Source organism: Gossypium raimondii, chromosome 12 (assembly GCF_025698545.1).
Source record: "Gossypium raimondii isolate GPD5lz chromosome 12, ASM2569854v1, whole genome shotgun sequence".
Taxonomy (NCBI): domain Eukaryota; kingdom Viridiplantae; phylum Streptophyta; class Magnoliopsida; order Malvales; family Malvaceae; genus Gossypium; species Gossypium raimondii.
Genome location: NC_068576.1, coordinates 41,303,776 through 41,319,323, shown reverse-complemented (window position 1 = coordinate 41,319,323; position 15,548 = coordinate 41,303,776). Strand labels below are relative to the sequence as shown.

Below are 15,548 nucleotides of genomic sequence, written 5' to 3'. Positions count from 1 at the left end.
CGTTTTGGCTTAGGTTTTTTGCGGCGCTTCCTCAAAAACGCCGCTAAATCCCAAAGCTCATAAAACGACGTCGTTTTGGCTTAGGTTTTTTGCGGCGCTTTATTAAAAACGCCGCTAAAGCCCTGAGCATTAGCGGCGCTTACATAAAAACGCCGCTAAATCCCCGAAAGCTCACAAAATGGCATTGTTTTGGCTTAGGTTTTTTGTGGCGCTTTCTCGAAAACGCTGCTAAAGCCCTGAGCATTGCGGCGCTTTCCTAAAAACGCCGCTAAATCCCCCAAAGCTCATAAAACGGTGTCGTTTTGGCTTACGTTTTTTGCGGCGCATCCTGAAAAACGCCGCTAAATCCCCCAAAGCTCACAAAACCACGTCGTTTTGGCTTAGGTTCTTTGCGGCGCTTTCTTAAAAACGCCGCTAAAGCCCTGAGCATTAGCGGCGCTTTCTTAAAAACGCCGCTAAATCCCCAAAAGCTCACAAAACGGCGTCGTTGAGCTTAGGTTTTTTGCGGCGCTTTCACAAAAATGCCGCTAAATCCTCGAAAGCTCAGAAAACGGCATCGTTGGGCTTATGTTTATTGCAGCGCTTTTTAGAAAATGCCGCTAATGCTCGATCTTTAGTGGCGTTTTTTATCCAAACGTCGCTAGAAACGCCGCTAAAAGCCTGTTTTGGTGTAGTGATTTTTTATTGATTTTTGTGCAACCGCAATACAAAACTTTCTTTGGATGAGCAAGTTCTAGTGCGGTGGAAGGGAATAGATGGCGCCACACCCCAAAATTTCCACTACTCCATTTATGCCCCATTGAAAATTCAAAGCTGCAAACGCAGCTTACATGCCTTTTTTTGTCTCTTTTCATTTATTAATAAATTGAATAAAGAAAAGTAAAAAAAATTGATGGTTAAAGAAAAAATATTTTATTATAAATTTATATTTTAATATTTTATCAAATGAATTTATAAATTTACATATTTTTAATAATTTTGTAAAAGTAAAATAATTTTAAAATTTTTTATTATATATCATTTCTAGTTTAATGGCCTTAATAGTTATTTTCTATTTTCACCTCACCGCTATAGTTGTGTTTGAATCTAAACACATACTTCACTGTTATTTCTAATCTCACTACTACAGTATTCAATCTCTTTGCTATAAGAATTAATCTCACCACCACCATTGTTTTTAACCTCAACGGAGGTAAACGGTCCATCTAAACTAAAGACTAAATTTTAACAATTTCTTCCAATACCAGTAATGCCCTCGTAAAGATTGTCTTAAGAGAATATCTCCACCTTTCAATCTATAAGCTTCAATCCAGGTCACCCATAATGAGCCTAATTTAATCCATACAGTCCAAAGGTTACCAAGAACACAGGCTTTATTTCAGGAGTTAAAAAGATTTTTATGGAGGACATGAAAATTATTATTTTTATTATTATTTATAGTTGAGTTTGAAGCAAAATAATTTTTTAAAAATAACTTTGATGACAATTTTTAAATATTAAATGTGAACTCGGTTTTAATGTAATTTTATTTAGATTTTTTATAATACAAAAACTAAAGTAGTCTATTATTACAAAATACATTGACCATTAATAATAGCACAGATTGATTCGTTTGACATTATTTCCAACTATGGATTATTATAAATTACTCGCATACCTAATAATTTATAATGTATTAGTAATTTCCAGTTGTCATACATATAAACGTGCATGACGGTGGCGGTAACAAAGTGTCCATAGATATTACAGTGACGCCAGCATCATCCATCTAATTCCAGGATTCAACCACTCCCTTTAATCCTCTACGTGTAATATTCTCTCCCTCTTTCTACACCTGCATCATGAACCTTTACCACGTGTCCCCTAATCCAAACTACCCACAAGATCATGCTAACCAAGTGAGGGATGATGAGGTTAACTTTCAAATGTAGCAGACATAAAAAAATATGTGCATGAAATGCATGACGGGTATCGTACTCTCACGTACCAATGTTAAACAACTTTAGCTAACGTATTTTAGAGGCGCCTGTATAGATGTGAACTCTTAATTCTGGCTTAGAACATTGAACACAAACTACATTAATATTCAAAGTTTGTTGGAGAGCTTGGACACCTTACAACAATAAATTAACAAACAAATTTCGTATTATAACTACCGTATATACTTATATTAGTAAAATATTTGTTGGGTCAACTTTGAAGACATGGATTCATGTGTATATATGGAAATTCCATGCACAAGCAAACCCTAGATTTGCGACAAGTATTAAATTATGCATCACTGCCTTAAAGAAATAGAAAATCAAGTTTCCCTGACCAAGGTCCAGGGGTGACAGCAATTGCTGCATCATTTTCAATTTAATTTTTTATGTGCATGGAAAATCTCTATGTAATTTTTTTTATGAGTTTGAGGGACGTGTCATCATGATATACGTTTCTTAAGCTTATTTCCAGTCTTAATTTATATTGGAAATGGGATGTTTCTAGACGAGCAACAGGGAGAGAAGAGATTAATTAAAGATCACATTGTTTTACCAACTTTGTTGATGATTAGAATTATCGAACAACTAATGCAAAATCCATGGCTAACATTTGTACTACCGTGGTCAGGTTGTTCATTCTTCAATTGCAATTGTCACTCCTGTTGAGTAGCGCTTTGTAAGTGGTTTTTCTTTAAAGCCTTTTAATATTTTTATATTGAATTACATTTTACAACACCCTAGGATAAATAAAGTTGTTAAGTAGCAAAAATATTATTATTGTGTGGATTGAGCCTTATAAAAAGGAAGGATGTGGGTTCTGAGCACTGGCACAAAAGGAATAATATAAAAGCATTTGACCAAATGGTGTCACATTGTTAGATAGGGGTGGATGAAATCATGGAGTTTCCTTATCCCAGATGCATAAAAAGCACCCTTTTTAGAGCAACAACTGTCAATGTTTAAGCTAGACCACAAATTTTGAGAGCGGGGAATCGGAAAGGAAAGGGGATGGTTGACTTTATAGTTGGAAGTAGAGAGGGCACCGGGCTCTGCCTTAGCTATACGTGTTCAAAATATAGTGGTTTATGCCCAAGATCCAGTGTCCAGCTAGGAAGCTGTTGACATTGTTTCAACAATAACTAATATTAGTCTTAGCCTCCTAAATTATTAATACTCTCTATTATGAATCTTGTTATATAATCTTTGTAATTCTCAATTAGCTTCTACAATAAAATAATTCAATTAATTAATAAATAAGATTGATAATAATATAGATGATAAAGTTGACAAATATTAGATTAATCTGGGGTGTAAAAAATAATTTACAGCAAAGTTGTTGCTACATTGGAACATCATTTTATTTAAAAAGCAAAAAAAAAAAAAAATCAAACCTGTATTATTGAGGATGAAAATTCAGAGAGTACCAAGTTGATGGTGGTGGGTAGTAATTGGTGATGAAAGCCAACGTAGCTAAACACACTTGATTAGGAAGTTCAAATTTGGGCAATGCAACAGTGTCTCATTTTCTTCTATTGTTGACACCTTCCTTAACCACCTTTACCGTGCAATCATTTTGGACTTTTGGGTGCACAACTAAGGTCAAACTATCACCATTTCTACTTGCTCATTGAAACCAAGTTTTATCCTCAACCTTTTTTATTTTCCGTCTCAAACAAGCAAACAAAATAACATCTCTAAATATTTTTACACATTTGTACTATATTTCAAACTCCAAAAAAATAATGGGTAATTAATCTTATGTACGTAAAAAATACATAAAGAAAAAAGACACGTGTCGTGAGGCCGGCGCCAAATTTCGCTGACTTCAATATTAGAACTCCTTCCCCACTATATATAGGGGAAGGTCATCCTTCCTTTGGGATCCACCACTTTCACACTTTTCTCCATCTTTTCATCACTGCAGCATAGCCTCCAGCCACTCACTCCTTCACGTAAATTGCACCATCTGCTTCATCATTTCTCCAAGAAAAATCAATGGGGAGAACACCTTGCTGTGACAAAACTGGCCTCAAGAAAGGTCCATGGACTCCCGAGGAAGATCTTAAGCTTACTAATTATATTCAGATTCATGGCCCTGGAAACTGGCGTACCCTCCCTAAGAATGCTGGTATAAAATTGCCTCCCTCCTCCTATCTGCACTGCTTATCACTTGTGCTTCAGACTGATATGGTGATGCTTTTATTTCAACTGTTCAGGGCTCGAAAGATGTGGAAAGAGTTGCCGTCTCAGATGGGCAAACTACCTTAGACCTGACATCAAGAGAGGAAGGTTTTCCTTTGAAGAAGAAGAAACCATAATTCAACTTCACAGTATCTTGGGCAACAAGTATGATTAGAGTCTTTTTCTCCATTTAAAATTTTCATTACAACATAAAGTGTGTGGTCAATATTATATTGTTGGGCGGTCATTTTCATATTATGATGATCTTGGACCTTACACACTCTAGCTTGTGTTATGAATATCAGGTGGTCGGCTATTGCCGCTCGGTTGCCAGGAAGGACGGACAATGAAATTAAGAACTACTGGAACACGCATATCAGGAAAAGGCTTCTAAGAAATGGAATAGATCCAGTGACGCATGCTCCACGCCTTGATTTGCTTGACCTTTCCTCCATTCTCACCTCAACTCTGTGCAACCAATCTCTTCTCAATGCGTCAAACTTGTTAGGTGCACAACCTCTCCTAAACCCACAACTGCTACGGCTAGCTAATACTCTCTTATCTTTGAAACAAGAGAACCCAGATATACTTGTGCAATATCTCCACAAAAACCAGCTCTCTAATTCTCAGCAACATCTGGTTCCCAGCTCCTTACAACCAAGTCATCTTCAAGTTCAATCCACCATCCAAAATGATTCCACATGCACCACATCTACTCCAGTTCCTTGTACTTCGGCGCTAAACCAAATAGAACTCATGCAAAACAGTGCAACAGGGATTTCTTCCAATATGACAAGCTTCAGTTGCCCAGATACCCAAGAAACATTGACTGCTACTTTAACTAATACCTGTGCTTCGCTTCCAAACTATGTGCACTGGAGTCCAAATCCGACAGATCCCTTTACATCTGAAAATTCCAACGTCCAATCAGTAGGGGGCAGCCAGATGTTTAGCTTTGATTCTGTGAGGTCAACGCCAATAACAAGTCCTACTCCGTTGAATTCACCGTCTACATTCATCAACAGCAGCAGCAGTGTCGATGACGAGAAAGAAAGCTTCAGCAGCTTGCTCAAGTTTGAAATTCCTGATAGTTTGGATATCAGTGATTTTATGTAAATAACATATTAGAGGTTGGACTTGTGATACTGAAAGAATCTTCATCCTCAGTGTTTTGGGTTTTTGGCTTGTTTATTTTTTTGTAGTTCCTTCTGGTTGTACTGCTTAAATTTTTTTGTTTAAGTTCCTTAAAATACGATTCTTAGTGAGATGTTTTCTGGATTCAAATGAAGTTATATATATCACATCTCTTAGGGAAATAAATGTTTTCAAAAACAAAGGAAGAATTAATATCTTTCACTACTACTATTACTTTTGACTAATGTGTCGTCAAATTTTATTTTTGAAGTTGTTAAAATATTTTTCTGTTTTCATATTTAATATTAGGTCAAAAGTGTTTTCAAAAATTAAATATTTATCCATACTATATTATCAAATTAAAATTTTCAAAAATTAAAACTTAAAGGTGTGTTTGATAAATTATTAAAATTTTCAACATTTAATATTTTAAATGTGTTTGACAATCATTTTAATTTTTACTTAATATAAAAATTTCAACAAAAGGGTGTTGAATAAAATGAGTGAGTAGATAACTACTTAGGAAATATTAAGTTGATTTTATTTTATTTAAAATTAAAATAAATTTTCTTTTTAAAAATAAAATATTTAAATTACCATATCTATCTTTTATGCAAAAATATAAAAATAATATAAAATATTATATTAATAAGATTAAAATTAAATAATAAATAATAAATAATCTTTTAAAACTTAATATTTACTTTTATCAAACAATATAATTATTTTTAATACTTACATTTATTAATTTACTAAAATTTTCTAATATAAATTTAGCACTTATAAAATTTAACACATAATATTTTAATATTTTAATTTTCAATTTATCAAAAATACTTAAAAATCTATTTTGAAATAAAAAATAATCATCTATTTGAGTTGGTTCACTTTTCTTTTCTTGGATGTCTTACAGTTCTTTTTATATTTAAACGTGGAGTTATCTTTTTTTAATATTTAATATTAATTTTATTTTGTCGAAACAATTTTTTTGATAAACAAAAATTTAGTTGTCAACTTTCAAAAACGAAAATTGGAGTCATCACCGATCTTTTATTGAGGTGTGATCGGATCACCTTGAAAATGATTTTGGGTCTACGAATTTTGAGAAAACAGGTTCGGGAGTCGGTTACGCACGAGGAAGGGTTAGCACCCTTGTAACGCCCAAAATTGGTATTGAATTGATTGTTTAATGTTTTAGTGTCAAAATTGTGAAAAAATTTTAAAATACGATCCTTTTGACTTGAATAAATTGAATTACATAATAAAACACTCTTATTTCAAATATATAAAATGTCACACCCAGTGAGTTAGGGTGCAACATTTTTAATCTTCAAAATTAAGTTTATCTTTTGACTTTTAAAACCCATGCATTTTGAGAAGGATATTTGGTTATTTGGGTCAAATGAAAAATCAAAACTCAGTAAGTTAGGGTTCAATTTCTCAAAATTCCTAAATACCGAATATTGACTTTATTTTTAAAAATCCTTAACTCAAGGTAGAAAAATGTCATATCCAGTAAGTTAGGATCCAACATTTTGAAATCCCGAAAGAAAACTCTTTTATTTAGAATCTGTATGATTTTATTAAAAAATGGATACTCAGCTATCTAAATTTAACGAAAAGAATTGAAGCCCAGTAAGTTAGGGCGTCATTCTCTCGAAAATCGTGAACACCAAGTATTTTGAAAGCTTACGGAATAAAATGATTTTAATGCTTTAATGAAGCATAATCTTTAAAACAAATGTAATGTGATTGAATGTTTATGTACAACGCAAAAAGGATAATTCAAAATAAAATGTACACCAATAAATAACAAACAATTAACAAACAAATACAAACAAGCATAACAACAAAAATTTCAATCATATATTATGTAAATACCAATATCAACGGTCAAACATCAAATGAATTATTAATCAAAATTTTAAAGATACACTAAAAATAGCAAAATGAGAAATTTTAATTTATAAATCCTATGTACAAAAGTTTTAAAATAAATTATATACATGAATCTAAAATAGATCCGAAATGGAAAAAAATGTTGAATAATAGTATTTAAAATAAATTTGAAGCAAATAATATACATATATATTAGTTTTACCTAGGTAATACATATAAAGTAAAACATAATAGTAATAATACATATAGAATGGAAAATCTAACAATAATATAAATAATATGTATAATAATATATAATAAAATGCTATAAACAAAGTATGTAAGACAAAATTTTAAAAGTGATAAATTATACACATGCAAAAAGGAATTTTAAAACTTATAATCATATTATGTAAATTAATAATATATATATATAGAATAAAATATTTTATATGAAAATATTATTATGTAAATTTTAAAACCAATAAATCTATAAAAGTGAACTTTAAAAATATATTGTAAAATAAAACTATTAAAATGTGCGCAAATAATATTGAATTCACATATATAATATATAAATAATACATAAAAATAAAAAATTACATGAAAACTTAAAATGATAATAAAGCAATAAATTTAAACGATATTAATCATAAAGTTAAAGTAATATTAAGTATGTTATTAAAATGATATATGATTTAAAAAGAATTAAATATGTTAAGAAAATAATGAAATTATAAGTATTTAAATGAAATTTAAAGAAAGTCACGCATATTAAACTAATAAGAACTAAATTGAAGTCAAAACGAAAGCTAAAGGGAAGAAATCGAAATTGGACAGGGTTAGAGGGTCGAATAGTAACACGCGCGTAATATGAAGGACCAAAATGGAAATAATCCTGCGCCCTCGAAACACAGCGTCCGAACTAGACTGAAATGAAACAAATTCGAAATACACATGGAAAATTTAAAAACAACCAAAAAAAATGAAATTGAAATGATGGAATGAAATAAAGGGGGTGATAGCATAAATAACCCATCAGACCCAAAACGCGCGGATCTAGTCCGGTTCGGGTCGTGTCATCGGGTTGCGACTAATACGATACCGTTTTGAGGCCACTGAGAAAGGCCTCAAACGGCATCGTTTTGTGTGTTTATTTAAACCAAACAAATAAAAAAAACTTCACTTCAGCCCTATTTTCAAAAACAGAAGAGGCCCCCCTAGTTTCCTCTGCTAGGGTTTTGAACCCAGTTCCCTAGGCCGCCGCCAACAACCAAGCCGCTCTAGGGCCTCCAATCTTTGCCCAATCTCCGATGGCGACAGAGTGGGCAAAGCCAGGTAAACGTCTCCTCCCTTAACTCTTTTTTTTTTCTTATATCTATATGTATACGATTAAAAAAATGAAAGAACAGAAAAGAAAAATGCAAAGAAGGAAAATAGAAAGAAAAGAAGAAGGAACCACCTTCTCTCAAAAATTTTTTTTCGTATCTTTTTCTGCTAATTTTGTATTTTTCATCATCGTAAAAAAACTACAAGGTTCGAATCTTGGCTTATATAGCCGAAAATACAGAATAAAATAAAAGAAAAAATACAAACCCCTCTTTTCTGTTATTCCTTTTCGCTATTTTGTTTCTTTCTTTTCGCTGCTTGTTTGTGATGTTTGTTGCAGGTACTGGCCAGCTGGAGGCGCGTGGCGCACGTGCGAGGGAGAATAGAGGCGCGCTTGGGCTACTGCTGCGGTGCCCTATTGTTTGCTGTTAGGGTTTTCTGATTCTTTTTGGTGTTGGGCTGTTTGATAGTTGGGCTAGGTGTAGTTTGGGTTTGTACTGGGCCACTGTAAATGGGTTTGGTTTGTATTTTGGTTCTGGTGAATTTTTGTAATTTCAGACTGTTTATTTGGACTTTACATTTTTATTTGGTATTTATTTATGCACGGGCTGGGCAATATTAGGCCATTACTTTATTCGAATAGAAATTCAACATCTTTTTGTTAATTTAGTCTTTTTACTATTTAATAATGCTAAAATTGATTTTTTTTATAAAGTATAGTGATAAATTTAGGTCTTAATGTTTACATCTTTTGTCAATTTAACATTTTAGTTAAGTTAAATTTAACCCTTAAACTTTTAAAAAAGTCAAATACATTTAAAATTTTGATATTTTAATAAGCATTTTCGTTAAAAATTATCGACTATTCTCGAAAGGTTAAAGGCCAAATTTGAATAAATAAAAAACCAAATTAACAAAAAAATGTAAAATTGAGAACTAAATGTTAGAACCATAAAACTTAACAAACTAGGACCTATCATATCGATCATCAAGAATAAATTAAGAACAAAACTAGATGCGAGCGTACTTGAATCCATCGATTTATTGAAATCTTTGAATATTATGGTTTTAATCTTCCAAATTAGCATACAACTAATTCAGAGAAAGTGACTTTTTTTCTAAAGATGGGATATTAGAAAAGTTAGGTATGTGTAATTTGGAGACCATAACCTTTAATATATAACTTTTGCATATTAACACTAATTTCTAATCAACCCATCGTCAATTAGAAATTAGTTACAAGAGTATCTACACATATTTGATTCATACTTTATTTAATAACTAAATCTCAATAAACCTTAACCAAATTAGATCACTCTTAATTTGGGCTAATGTTTTATGATAGTAAATAATAACATGTAATTACTATTATTATATATGTGATGTTCATATTTTCTAACAATCTCCCACTTGGATCACATATATATATTAATTACTCTATAATTACATGTTATTATATAACCTTATGAGCTCAAAACTTAACTATCATATCCAAAAGGTATTCGAACAATCTTGTCCATTAAATATGTTAACATAAAACCAATGCAAATTTTGTTACATGTATCGTAACTAAATCCATCTCTGATCACATATATTAACATAACCAAATGACAGAGATTAAGTATAGATGTGTAGCATGGAAATTACATGCAATGTGAACCAAACATGCCTATTTCCAACTGTTCCTCCTTAACCTTAGTGAGATCAAACCTTACCAAAATCAAAGCATGAATAAACTGAATTAACCAAATAAACTTTATTTCTGCAGAAAATAACTGATGCGAGTCTCAAGGCACAATTTCAGACTCATGAATGTGATGGGCTCACACTACCTCAAAGCCCAACAATAATATTAAAGGCTAAGCAAATCAAATCAGGATTAGATCAAAAACAAGTTTTGAGGACGAATCTTTTTGAGGAAAGAGATAATGATACATGCACGGATTGGGTGAAATTTATTAAATTCCAATCACCAAAGTTGCCAAATTTCAAGCTTGGGAAATCAGTAGACTTGCGACGACTTTTTGGATGCAATCCTGGCATTTCTAGGTTGAGATGTCATCATGGAGTTTGAAAATCTATCTCTTAGCTTCGAAACGCATTTTGAATCACTCGATTTTGAGTTTGGGAGCTCAAGTTATGACCGTTTTAGTGAAGACTGGGCGAGCAGAATTTCTGAACGGGATTATGACGGGAATTACGAATTTTGGGCTTTTAATTTGAGTTTAAATCATACTGGGTTCGGGGTTTAGGCTTAAGTTGAAATGACCAAAATTTTTTCTATAACAGAAAAGGATTTAAAATTACAAACTCCCACTAAAAATGAATATCTTGGAATGACATTACATCCATATTAGTTGTGTGCTCTTATAAAACTTTAGGTGTAGTCTCTTAGTAAGCGGGTTTGCAATCATGGAATTTGTCCTAATATGCTTTATAGGCACTTAACCACTCTGAAATTTTACTTTAATAACAAGAAAATTAAATTTTATGTGTTTTAACTTTGATGTGCTCCTATTGTTATTGGAATAAAGGACTACCAATTATTGTCACAATTTGCACCTTAGTGCAAAATTTTGCATCAATATTTCCTTCAAAATCAGAATCTGTATACCTGATGATTTCTAACTTATCAGACCTCCGATATGTGAGCATGTAATTTTTTATTCTTTGAAGATACCTCATAACCCTCTTGGCTGCCATCCAATGGTCCATACCAAGTTGCTTAAATGTCTGCCTAACAATGTACGCAACATCCAGACGCATACATACTTGAACATACATTAGACTCCCAACAACTGATGTATAAGGAATCTTGTGTTTTTCTTGAATTTCAATATTACTTTTAGGGCATTGAGTAATTTTAAATTTATCTCCTTTAGTAACAAGGGTGTCACATCGTAACAACCCGTTTTTTAGTAGTGTCGAAAACAGTAGTTTCAGAACCACAAATCTGACGAGTGAGTACTTCTTCACTTAGATTTTTATATAATAAAATATTAATATATATATATATATAGTGTTTGGTTATTATATATTAAGAAAAAATAAGTAAGGATGCTAATTACCTCAAATGAAGTATTAGACATTATTTGAATAATGTCTCTACCTTAAACAACCACTAAGTCGTTTGTGTTCGGGAACCAAAGAAACAAAACAGATGCATAGAAATAAGACAAAAACAAGAGGATTAGTGTCTAAAACCTAAAGCCAAACCTTAATTGGAGAGGTCATAGCAACTTTCTAAAGAGACCGTTCCGGCCCCATAGCAACCCTAGAAAGACACCTTAACCCAACCAAAAAAAAAAATCGCATCTCTCTATATATACACATGCACACATTACCTTACCAAACTACAATGGCTTTAAGGCTAAAACAACAAATTGTAGAACCTATTCATGGCTAAATGCACTAAAAGCTTGTAACACCCCCTTAAAAAAAATCAGATGTCATTAACGATAATATTTAGGGAATGAGGATTATAAAATTTCTAAAAAAAGAATTTAGAGTTTATTAAAATATTTGTAAAGTTAGTTAGACAACGAAAAAGGTTATTCAAGGTAATAAAGTATAATTTTATTTTATGATAAAGGTTTAAAATGGGAAAGTAGAAGGACTTGTTGAGCTATTTCTTCATTTTAGAAGGTTGAGCACTGTATAAAGGGATAAATTGTAAAGGTAAGTCCATATGATATATGGTGAATTTAAAATAAGAGAGAAAAAAGAATATAAAAAAAACATGAAGTTTTTTAGAGCAATTGGATAAATATTGTGATTCAAGAGAATGCCTATAGTAGCTATTTAGGCCATTTTATTTAGATTTCCATGCGAAATATTAGCCATTGGATTCTAGAGACCATTTGTAGAAGTGAATTTTAGAGTTTAAATCAATAACTCAATACTAATTGCTAAAATTAAATGTCAATAATAGCAATATAGAACGATCGCAAAGCAATAAGAAAAGAAAAATAAAACACACAGATTTTACATAGAAACTCTTTTGGGAAAAAACTACAGGCAGAGGAGAAAAAATCCACTAATGTTGAAAACTGAATGATACAAGAGGATTTTTTACTATATTTATTTAAAGGTTTAAAACTCATATTTTAATCAATGTCAAATAGAAGAAGTGTAGTTTTATACGGATTCTACTTGTGCTGCATGATCAGTATCACGAGGGCCTCTAGCCCTCAACCTTAAGCCCTACACAGATCCCCTTATTTTGCCACTGTGTTTTATTTATTTAACAAATATTCAGGTCACACAACTCTAATACTAACAGCTATTAGATTTAGGGATCGTTAGGAGATTATATATATCACTTTGAGATGAAAAAAAGAATAAAGAAACCCCTTCTTTTCTCTAGTAAAAAATAGCAACCCCATTCTTGAGAAAAATATCTCTTTTTCTTTCATCTGTTTCACCCTTTCTTTTCTCTCCACCACCCCAACTTGAAACTTTAATGAAATCCTAGTTAAATACTTGAAAGCTCATGGAAATTTTCACTTATTAAGCTCTCTTAATCTTAGTTTCAACTCTAGAGAGATGAGAATTGAGAAAGAAAGTATAGAGAGAGTCTAGAAAGTTAGAAAGGTTGAGATGGAAGGTAAGAAAGCTAGAGCTTATCTCATGTCTCATGGTTTCATAATTTTCCAAGCTATTTTTTTTATTTGAAAATATGTTTATTTTTGTGTTGTATCTTTAATTTGTTTAAGAAAGAGGAATAAAAATGAAGCAAGGGCAAGGAGAAAGTAGTGGATTGAGTAGAAAGAAGTTACCTTTTTGTTAAGCCTAAAAGTAAGTATTTCGTGAAATTTCTTTATGTTGTAGCTGAATGATGGATTACATAAAAGATGGAATGACACCTCATGGATGCTTAAATTTTAGTTGAAACAATGCATGGCTAATTGTTATCGAATAATGAGGCTTGAGGCATAAATTTAGAAAATAGAGAAATTTTGGATGAAATATATGGGAAATAAATATGATTATTGTCAACACCTTTTTTTGAATCGACTTTTTATTTTAAAAATAAAAATGGAGTCGCCACCAATCCTTTTTATTTAGGTGTGATTGGATCACCTCAAAACTTGGTCATTTTAATATAATGTTAGTTTTATTAAAACGATAATTTTTTTGGTCTACAAAATCCAAGAAATGGGTTCGGGAGTCGGTTACGTATGAGGAAGGGTTAGCACCCTCATAACGCCCAAAATTGGTACCTAGTTGATTACTTGATGTCTTAGTGTCGAAAATTGAGAATTCAAAGAAAATTTAAAGTACGATCCCCTTCTTGTATGATTTTATTAAAATATCGCCAACTAGATTAAATTTTGTGAAAAAGGCATTATTTCGAGTTAATCGAGAAAAAAAAAGATTATGCCCCCTAAGTTAGGGCGCGATGTCTCGAATCCTCTAATAATAATTTTCGTTTGATTATTACATAAATCCTATGTGTTTTCATTTTAAATAGGATATTCAATTACTTTGGTTCAAAGAGAAAAATCATACTTCGTAAGTTAGGAGCACAACCCCTCGGATTCCCCAAATAAAGAATATTGCCTCGGTTTTAATTTCTTCTTATGCGTTGTGTAAAAACGAATGCATCACTTAATATGATATGCAGTTGAGCGTAGTGTGAAAATAAATAAATATATCTAAGCATAATGGATAATATGATAATGACTAAAATAAAATAAAATAACTACCCGAGGAAAAATAAAAATAAAAAATCCAACATGACCATAGTAAAATAATAATATACGAACAAAAATAACGGTAATCACTATAATCAAATAGTAATAAAGCAACTATAATAATAACACAAATCAATGATAATAACAATAATAACAACGATTATAATTTGGTTAATACCATATTTAATAATGAAAAAACAAAATAATAATAAATCAAAGATAAAAGTAAAAATTGTTTAATTTAAAGGTAAAAAATGTAAATGGCAAAATTAAAAATACTAAGAAAACAAAAATACATTAAAAATAAATTAGTTAAATTAGATAAAGGACCTAATCAAAACTATGGTAAATTTTAAAGGATAAATTATGAAAAATTCAAAAATAAAAGATTAAAGTAAACTAAAACAGAAAAACACAGGGACTCAAAATGTAATTATCCCAACCACTACACACGTGCCACATTTAAAGAATTGCCAGTCAGTCAGGGGGACCAAATTAAAAATGTAATAAAATTTAAAGTGTAAAATTAAAAAAAAAAACAAAAACAAAACATAAAGGGTCAAATTAAGAAAAAATGGAAAAATAGGGACCCAAAGGGTTATTTTCCCAACCCAAGTACACGTGTCATCCCCTCAATAGGTCCACAGTGGGTCAAGGGACTAAATCGCACAAGAATAAAATAAAAAGGGTAGAAATAAAACAAATAAAAATGAAATAGGAAGAAATTAAAAAGGAGAAAAAAAGCGGAAGCACCAAAATGAAAATTAGCCCCTCCCATGCGAAAACACACGGATTCTAGAGGGTATTTGGGTCAGATTTTCGGGTTGTGCCAAAACAGCGTCGTTTTGGGCGTCTAAAGCTAAGCCCAAAACGATGTCATTTTAGGGGCCTATATAAATTAAAAAATTCCCAAAAAAATCATTTCGTTTTAGTTATTCAAAAAACAATTTTCTCTTTTTCTTCTTTTTCCTCGGAAACTCCACCCTCTCTTGCTTCAGCCACAAGGCCACCTCACGCCGCCTTGACCACTGGTCATCAGCACCGGCAACCACTGTCTACGATGGTTGAAAAAGAAAATAAAAAAAACCTTTTTTTCTTAATCCTTTTGAAACCCTAGAGTTAGATCTAGGGATGAAACACCCAAAAAGACCGAGATCGACAAAAAAAAAAAGAAAAAGGAAGAAGAAACCATTTGCTTTCTTCCCTCTCCGGCGAGGTCCTCAACGGAACCTCAAGCGGTTCCAAGGCTTCTCAAATTGAAGGTGGTTCTCGACAACGGCTCTTAACAGGTAAAAGTTTAAAATTAGTTTTTATTCTTATTTTTTCAGAATAAAAAAGAAAAAAATAA

At 31.7% G+C, this 15,548-nt stretch overlaps 1 protein-coding gene across 1 annotated transcript; it reads left to right on the top strand.

Moving 5' to 3' along the window:
* Positions 1-3,867: 3,867 nt before the first annotated feature.
* Positions 3,868-5,522, top strand: LOC105764178 (transcription factor MYB41). Its single transcript, XM_012582693.2, has 3 exons — positions 3,868-4,110; positions 4,199-4,328; positions 4,469-5,522. The coding sequence occupies exons 1-3, from the start codon at positions 3,978-3,980 to the stop codon at positions 5,277-5,279; spliced, it is 1,074 nt and encodes a 357-aa protein (XP_012438147.1). The 5' UTR covers positions 3,868-3,977; the 3' UTR covers positions 5,280-5,522.
* The last annotated feature ends 10,026 nt before the right edge of the window (positions 5,523-15,548 follow it).

Excerpts from the sequence above, each read along its gene's own strand:
- LOC105764178 (XM_012582693.2), top strand. The coding sequence starts at position 3,978 with ATGGGGAGAACACCTTGCTGTGACAAAACTGGCCTCAAGAAAGGTCCA. Across the intron at positions 4,111-4,198 it reads TACCCTCCCTAAGAATGCTG|GGCTCGAAAGATGTGGAAAG; the intron begins GTATAAAATTGC and ends TCAACTGTTCAG. Across the intron at positions 4,329-4,468 it reads CACAGTATCTTGGGCAACAA|GTGGTCGGCTATTGCCGCTC; the intron begins GTATGATTAGAG and ends TATGAATATCAG.